This window comes from Juglans microcarpa x Juglans regia, chromosome 3D (genome assembly GCF_004785595.1).
Source record: "Juglans microcarpa x Juglans regia isolate MS1-56 chromosome 3D, Jm3101_v1.0, whole genome shotgun sequence".
NCBI classification, from domain to species: domain Eukaryota; kingdom Viridiplantae; phylum Streptophyta; class Magnoliopsida; order Fagales; family Juglandaceae; genus Juglans; species Juglans microcarpa x Juglans regia.
The window spans coordinates 12663405-12671921 of record NC_054598.1 but is presented as its reverse complement, the minus strand read 5'-3'; the positions used below and the strand labels follow the sequence as shown (position 1 = coordinate 12671921).

Below are 8517 nucleotides of genomic sequence, written 5' to 3'. Positions count from 1 at the left end.
GAATGATTGCTTTTCATGATATTGTTGATGAGGTTCAATGTAAGATGAGAAATTGGAAAAATAAGTTTCTTTCCCAGGCTGGGAAAGAAATTCCTATTAAGATTGTGCTTCAATCAGTGCCTGCATACTGTATAAGTGTCTTCCTATTGCCTAAAACCCTTTGGCTCCAACTGAATTCTTTGATTTCAAATTTTTGGTAGAGAAGTATTGATACTGTGAATAAAATTCATTGAAATCTTGGAGTGTGATGTGTACTGGCAAACAACAAGGAGGTTGTGGTTTTCGAGATTTGACAAGTTTTAACTTTGCTCTCTTGGCAAAACAGGCATGAAGATTTCTTACTTCTCCAAACTCTCTTCCTAGTAGAATTTTAAGGCTAAGTATTTCCCAAATTCATTTGTGTTACTAGCTAATCTTGGCTCAAGACCTTCTTTTGTTTGGAGAAGCATTTGGCAGGCTACAAAATTACTTAAGGATGGGGTTATTTGGAGAGTTAGCAATGGGATGCAAATCCACATTTGGAAAGATAAGTGGCTACCAAGGGAAAGTTCTTGTATGGTCCAATTTCTTGTAAAATTTTAGATGTTGATACTTTGGTGGAGGATCTTATTGATACAAAAACTAGTTAGTGGAATGTCGAGTTAGTGAAGAATGTTTTCACTGAAACTGATTCCTCTACTATTTTACAATTACCAGTTAATGCTTTATTTGCTTATGATAGATTGGTATGGAAAGGCACTTCCAGTGGTATTCTTTCTGTAAAGTGTGCCTATCACATGTATATGTTTGCATTGCACAATCAACTTACAAAGGAGAATCCTCAAGCACTAGAGATTTTGTTGTATGTTGGAAACAAATTTGTGCTTTGCCTACTACTAATGCATTAAAATTTTCTTATGGAGAGCTTGTACCAATTCGCTTCCAACTAAACTGAACCTTTATAAGAGGAAAAAAAATTGCAAACCCTTTATGTTCAATCTGTTTGAGGGAGGATGAATCACCTGGACATGTTCTATGGTCCTGTTCAGCTGTTGTTTTTTATGTTTGGTTGTTGGGTAATAAAACTCTGCAGAAAGCATTTATCATAGATATTGATTTTGCTCAAATATATAAGCAAGTTTTAGCTAGATTGAACGTTTAGGAGTTAGCTTGTTTTGCTTTTATTGCTCGAGCCTTGTGGCACAGGAGGAACTTTTTGGTTCATGAGGGGAGATTCTCACGCCCTTCATCTTTCTTTCATCATCCAAGATTTTCATACATATCAACAAGCTATACAGCCCACTAATTTCTCACATGTACCAGTTTCATCTATGACTGTGAAATGGGACTTACCACCTGTTAGATTGGTTACCAAGATGAGATGAGACTCATCTTATATAATCATTATAATATTTTCAAATTTTTATATAAAATATAATAAACAATTTAATTTTTTCAAATTTTAAAACAAAATTAATATTAAAAAATTATATTCTAACATTATTTTATTTAACTTTCAACTTTTATCTTATCTCATTTGTGTAACCAGACAAGGCCACTAAAATTATCTCACACTATTATTCACAAATTATCTTATTACTATTCAAAAAATTATCATTTCATCCAATCTCATCCCTTAAGCATCCCTAACTATATCATTAGTGCCAAGAATAATTCTACTTGAAAATTATAAGCTTGCGTTTAGATGTTGAGCTAAATTGAAATCTTTATAAATAATAGTGAGTTAAGATGATGAAATGAGTTTTGTGGAGTCCATCTAAAATAAGTTTAGATATGTTTGGATATTAAGATGTATTTAGATGTATTTATGAGAAATTGAAAAATATTGTGGATCTTGTGTGTAAAGAGGTGTTGAATTAAAAAAGATTATAAGTCCTACTTGTAAAGAAGTCTTGAGTTGAGTGATGTTTAGTGATTTGAGAGTTGTATATTTAGATGTTGGACTAGGCTTAAATTTGAACTCAACTCAGATGAGCTCAATTGCTTACATGAACTCAACTCTTTATTTGTTTTTGTAGATAAAATGAGATAATTTGAGATAAAAGTTAAAAATTGAATAAAATATTATTAGAATATATCTTTTTAATATTATATTTTATTTTAAGATTTGAAAATTTAGATTGCTTATTTTATTTTATGTATAAACTTAAAAAATTGATAATAATAAAATGAGATGAGATAAAATAGTTTGCGAAAATAAAACAACTTTTTAACTTCACTAGCAAAATATATAAGTTGTTTTACAAGCAAAATTGAAAAAGAAAGCATAACCGGGAAGAGAGTGCAGCAGCAAGAGCAAGAATGCTGCGACTACAGTCCCTATCTTCCCCACTCACTACTAACCAAAGCCCTAAACTCCACCTTAAACCCTCGTTCTCATCCTTGCCACCCTCTACTAAACGCACCGCTTTCTGTCCCAAAATCTCGAGCAAGAAACTCTCTGTGAAGTGCCGCCACGCCGAGCACTTCGAGCAGCAGAAGTTCTCCCCTCCAAACAACTCCTTTGCTTCAGAGACTCCCGCTGGAGGTACTTCCTATATTCCTTTTTTTAGTTACTCGTTTCTCGGTCGCCGACTCAAAAACTAGTACAAGAGTGAACGCCGCTTGAACCAATGTTTGCTTGCCGATAAAGAATTTACTAACGGCGTAATTTCTTAAATTTGGGTGGGTCGGTTCAAAGTCTTTATTTCTCTTCTTTTCTTCCTCGATTGTCGCTGCGACTAAATTGTGGTTTTATACGATTTTTCTCAACCTAGCATGGGCTTATTTTAATTATTTCCCCATAAATTCCTTCCAGTAGTAATAAGACAGACCAAAGACAGGGCTAAGTTAAAATTTCTCTGTTTATCGTGCTGATAATGCAGTTTTTGGCTCGATTTCCTTTGTATGTGTAGCAGGAACATTCCCGCCTAGGTTTTTTGTGGGTCACTCAATTTATAAAGGGAAGGCAGCTCTTACGGTTGAGCCCAGAGCTCCAGAGTTCATCCCTTTGGATGTATGTTATATTGAAGCTATTTTTTTTTTTTTCATGATCGTAGTTATTCGTGGTAATTGAACTGCTCACGCTGTAGAGGTGTGATGCTTGTTTTATGATGTTTTCTCTTCTATGCAGTCAGGGGCATTCAAACTCTCCAAGGAAGGTTTTGTGCTGCTTCAGTTTGCTCCTGCTGCTGGTGTACGTCAATATGATTGGAACAGAAAGCAGGTGATCAAAATTTGGTTATTACACATTGTAAAATGTGAGACATGTTTCGATATGCTACATCTGAATTATAATGATTTGAGAACAATAATGGTGGGGAACCTTAGACTGAATATCAGTGTTGCAAATGATATTCTGTTATTGTTAAATTCTCCTCATTTCAGCGGTTAATTCAAGATTGACACTATAAATCTTAAGCAATGTTTAAAAAAACTTTTGTATATTTCAATCAGTCCTTTATCTTTGAATTCATTTTATACTCCATCGTTTTCAATTAGACTATCATCTGACAAAATGAAGTGGGTAAGTTCCAAATGCTTTCACTCTGGATTGCATGGGTGTTCAAAGTTTCAAACCACGAGAACTTTTGCATGGTCTTTTTGGGATTTTTTTTAGATCCCTGATGATAGCACACTTTGGAGGCATGATAAATATAAAAGAAAAAAAATTCAAGTTTGGTTCAATTCAGGGATTTGATCATGCAGTCACATTGATTGAAAACTCATTGTGACTGCATGATCAATTATTCAGTCTGTTTTATGAATTCTTATTTCTGTGCTTGTTTGCTCATGTTGGTATGAGTGAATTCACTTTCAAGCATTGTTTTTTTGGGCTAACCTTCAAATTGACATTTCTTAAAGAGAAAAAAAAGCGAGATCTTCTCTTTCTCTTGTATACACCCAGTGTACTTGGCTGGCTAAGCCTATTAATATTAATAAAATTTTACTTGCGAAAAAAGGAGGTCTTCTCTCTCTGAGAAGTTTTTCTTTCTACTGTTTACTTACACCTAAATAGCAAATATCATCCTCTACCATTCTGCTATGAAAAATTTCATGAAGAATCTTTGAAGCTATGCAATGGTTGCCAGTCTAAATTGAACTCTATTTGGTGGATGCTAGTTACTATCTTGAAGAATCTTTGTAGATGTTTTAAAGGTTCAAATGTGTGATGATGGTTTGATTTGTTTGAATGTAGTTATTCTCACTATCAGTGACGGAAATTGGAAATCTAGTTAGCCTTGGCACAAGGGATTCGTGTGAATTTTTTCATGATCCTTTTAAGGGAAAAAGGTACTTTCTACTCTGTACCTTTGCAATTTCAAAATGATGGCTGAGAAATCTTTCTAGTGTGAACTGTCCCATTTTTTGTCTACTTGTTAACTTCGTTGTTTTTCAGACAAAGTTTTCCTCCAAATTGAGTTTGAGGAAGTTCTTCTGTACTAGTTTATTAAATTGTCGCGTGTTTTTTGAACACGTAAAAGATACATGTGTTTTTTAATAGGATCAATGGTGTTAGTCCACTTGCTAACTTTTTTTCCTTTAACATCTACAAATCACTCTCCGTTTATCTGACACTGTTAATTCTATTGAAAAAAGGATAATGGTTTGTACAGTCCTAGGGTGTGAAAGCCCCGCGTAGTCCCTTTGAAAGACAGTGGAGCACACATTGGACCCACATGAAAAAATCAACATTTTCATGGTGGGCCCCACTTTTTTTCACAGGGATTATGTGGGGCTTGCACACCTTAGGACTACATCTAGCATTACTCTTAAAAAAATACCTCTCACATGCTCAAAAGACACGTGACAATTTAATGATTGGTTTGGTGGAAGATCCCTCATCCCAATTAGGTGGAAATCTATATAGTTCATGTTATAAAGGATTTTGATCATGTTGCCTGTCCTGTATATGGATCGATATTTACCTTTCTCATTTTCTATAACGGTAAGGATATATGACTGTAATAAGCTTGGTATTCTTGTCACTATGGCCTTAACAATATAAATATTATATCCATGCACATAGACACACAAGGACTTGCCAAGTTATTTTCATGTTCATCGACACCTGTTTCATTGCTTATTATCAATAACACTACAAAGAGTTCGTTCTCATTTAGCTTCAGATGGTGTGCTTTGTCATGCATATAAAGTTGTTCTGTTTTGCAGTGAGGAGGGGAAGGTCAGGAAGGTGTTGAAGGTGGAGCCTCTTCCAGACGGTTCTGGCCACTTCTTTAACCTCAGTAAGCCCCATTTTCATAAAGTCTTGGCTGTGAACTGTTGGATATTGTTTGCTTTACAATGCTGTAATATGTGACTATGATGCTGTAGTTGTCAATTTTTTTATGCACTTGAAGTCTGTGGAATTTAATATTCTCAAGTCTAATAGCACACAGTGGATACGCACTTTTCTTGTTTAAAAAATTTTCCCATGTATTACCACAATGTAGATCTAAACATTTCAATTATTACTCGTTCACGTTTTTTCATGTCTTCAAATGGTGTGTATCACATATATTGCCAGAAATCTGGAGGTAAGTTAGTTTATCTGTGGATATTCACTATTTATAAATCATGCGGACAAGTTTCCCAATTGATCTTTTCCTCAGTTATTTCCCTTTATATATCATATATGGTGAAGTGCCAATGGAGTTTAGCACATCACCATAGTATTTGACTTTAAAAAAATGGTATTTGACTTGTATAAATATATCATTTCCATCCATAGTATTTTGAAGAGTGTTTCTTTTATTTGTCTAGAACTTCATCTATCTACTTAGCAAATAACTTCCTGCATATTGATCGTGCTATTTCACTTTTTGAAGGTGTTCAGAACAAGCTTTTAAATGTGGATGAGAGCATTTATATTCCTATCACCAGAGCAGAGCTCACTGTCCTTATCTCAGCTTTCAATGTACGATATGCTTCTCACCCCCTCTCTCTGAGTGTTTTGTTTGTGTGTGTGTTTTTATTTTAGTTTTTATTTTTTGGGGTGGGGGGCTGTCCTGCATGCGCATATGTTTAGATTTTGTGTGTGAGAATTTGTGAGGAAGGATATGGTATGTCTGCTTGCCTTTGATGTGAAAAAACATAAAAATAATAAAAATAAAAATAAAAATAAAAAAAATTAATGGATCTAACGAATATGTTGGTGGGACATGATCAGATGATCCTAATATGTTCTGTGTCAGGTTAATGGCCATGTTTTGACCCAAACATTCCTTAGACTACTAGTAAGGATGCACAATAGTATTTAAAGATAGACTCGCTTCTGTGAGCCCTTTAAGTGACTCCTGTGGAATACGGTATAAGTATGTTTGGTGTACTATTCTTTATTTTAGTCTGCTTTTGTGATAATTATGGCTCGTTTGAGTAATGTCAGAAACATTAAGGAGAGGTTTGGATAGTTAATTGAGATGAGATGAGATGAAATTTGAAAGTTGAATAAAATATTGTTAGAATATTATTTTTGTTTTGGGATTTGAAAAAGTTGAATTGTTTATTGTATTTTGTTTGAAAATTTGAAAAAATTGTAATGATTAGATGAGATGAGATGAGGGGCTTTTTGTATCCAAACCTCCCCAAACCCCCTAGCTGAACAACTTGGTTGCTATGTTAGTGCACAAATAGGCAGGTATCAATAAGATCTTGGTCATGTGAAGATACTGTGTAATAGATTGATTTCCAAAAAAAAAAAAGAAAAGCTTTTCACAAATATGATCTCTATTTTTTATGAAGTGAACCTCCAAATGTAATTTTTGACCCAAAAAGAAAAGCTTTTCACAAATATGATCTCTATTTTTTATGAAGTGAACCTCCAAATGTAATTTTTGACCCCCAGACAACTTTTAATTCAACTGATAGATAAAAATATAAAACTAACCTTTGGCTGTATGGGAAATTTTAGGCCTTTTGATATGGCCCCAAAATTGTAATATAATATTAGCCTTTTTAATATTGGCGCTAGGTGAAACAATCACTATGATACTCAAAAGTAGCTTTTTCTGCCTTGAAACTTGTCAAAACTAAGTTACACGCCTTTTTTTTTTAATAAGTAAAAACTAAATTACACACTAGAATGGAAAATGTTTTCCTAGTAAATCATTTGGTAGGTTATATTAAGAAAGAAATTGTTAAGAATTTCAATACAAACATGATGATATAGGAATTTTATTTCATGAAAGACATTCATCAAGAACAATCTGAAGGAGATACTAAGTTGTTTTTTGGATTTTTTTTTTCTTTCAGTTATATTGCAAACTAGGAACTTTTGTATTCTTTTCTAGTGTATTTAAAAGAAAATTTATATCCTAAGATGATTTCATAGACATGTATTTCTTGTATATAATTATAGCTTACTATTAACTATGAAATTAGATTTAAAACATGTTCGTTTTTATAATGGATAATAAACATGCTCATATTACACATATAGAGAGAAGCTGTATGCATTCAGATAGGTTTCCACCAAAAGGATTCCTAATTCTGCACTTCTTGTTGCTCTTCACCTTTTATGTGAACTCTGTTACGCATGCTGTGTATATTTTAAACATCTTACCATTTATGATGCTTTTTCGATTTGTTTCTACGCAGTTTATCTTGCCATATCTTTTAGGTTGGCACGCTTTTGCAAATTCCATAAAGCCAGAAGATTCTGGCCGTGCCAATATTGCTAGTTCTAGATATGGTGGAGACTTTGAGTGGAGCAGAAAGTGAATATTGCAGAGTCTGATGGAAATGGTGAAGAAGAGTAGTAAGAGTGTCTTGTAATTTCTGGACCTTCTTTTGTGGGGATCATCCTCTTGTTGGATGAATTGATCTGAGAAATTGGCTGTACCGTTGGATGGAGGATTGAAATGACTATGAATCAGCAAGAAAGTGCAACTATCTTCTGTTAAATTGAAGTGTAATGTAACTACAGGGATGAATTCAGGATTTTTGTTTAGAGGTTTGGATACAGTTTTATTTAAAATTTTAATGAATTTATTTCCCAACAATTTATTTGTGGCCAACAATCTTCAAGATGACCCTTGAACAATTCGAAAAAGGAATAATCACAAGGTACATAAATTTAACGTTAAAAGCCCTATACGCTAAAGCCAAATTGGAATTGGAATTTCGTGACATGTAGCTCAAGTATGTTCGGGGAATAACAAACTTGGCTATGTGATTAAATAAAAGATGAAGATTGGGTGGTACGTGTTCCCCTTCTGTTCTTAGAAATTATGTGAAACATCGTCGATATCATACAAAAAAATTGAAATTATAAAATAATAGTAATAATAAATTAATTAAAAGCTCTAACATATATACATATATTATATTAAGGGAAAAAAGCTTGTTTGCCACCCTAGTTGACCGCTGATATTTTTTTTTTAACTTGGTGATTAAATATTATATTAAGGAAGTGATTTTAAGTATAAATGTATATTTTTATTTTTTTAAAATATTTAAATATATTAAAAAAATATGAAAAACAAACCAAGACAATACGACCAGCGATAAACACTAGGCGGTATAGTAGCCTTGCCCTTA

At 33.4% G+C, this 8517-nt stretch overlaps 1 protein-coding gene across 2 annotated transcripts; it reads left to right on the top strand.

Moving 5' to 3' along the window:
• The first annotated feature begins 2243 nt into the window (after positions 1-2243).
• On the top strand, positions 2244-7979 carry LOC121256357 (single-stranded DNA-binding protein WHY1, chloroplastic-like). 2 transcript variants are annotated; one of them, XM_041157133.1, is made up of 7 exons: positions 2244-2527; positions 2898-2995; positions 3113-3205; positions 4178-4272; positions 5152-5225; positions 5808-5896; positions 7576-7979. In XM_041157133.1, exons 1-7 carry the CDS (start codon positions 2302-2304, stop codon positions 7696-7698), a joined length of 798 nt encoding a protein of 265 aa, XP_041013067.1. In that variant the 5' UTR covers positions 2244-2301; the 3' UTR covers positions 7699-7979. The 2 variants fall into 2 exon arrangements, with proteins under 2 accessions (XP_041013067.1, XP_041013066.1); XM_041157132.1 differs by having other exon boundaries at positions 2895-2995.
• The last annotated feature ends 538 nt before the right edge of the window (positions 7980-8517 follow it).

Excerpts from the sequence above, each read along its gene's own strand:
- LOC121256357 (XM_041157132.1), top strand. The coding sequence starts at position 2,302 with ATGCTGCGACTACAGTCCCTATCTTCCCCACTCACTACTAACCAAAGC. Across the intron at positions 3,206-4,177 it reads ATGATTGGAACAGAAAGCAG|TTATTCTCACTATCAGTGAC; the intron begins GTGATCAAAATT and ends GTTTGAATGTAG. Across the intron at positions 4,273-5,151 it reads GATCCTTTTAAGGGAAAAAG|TGAGGAGGGGAAGGTCAGGA; the intron begins GTACTTTCTACT and ends TCTGTTTTGCAG.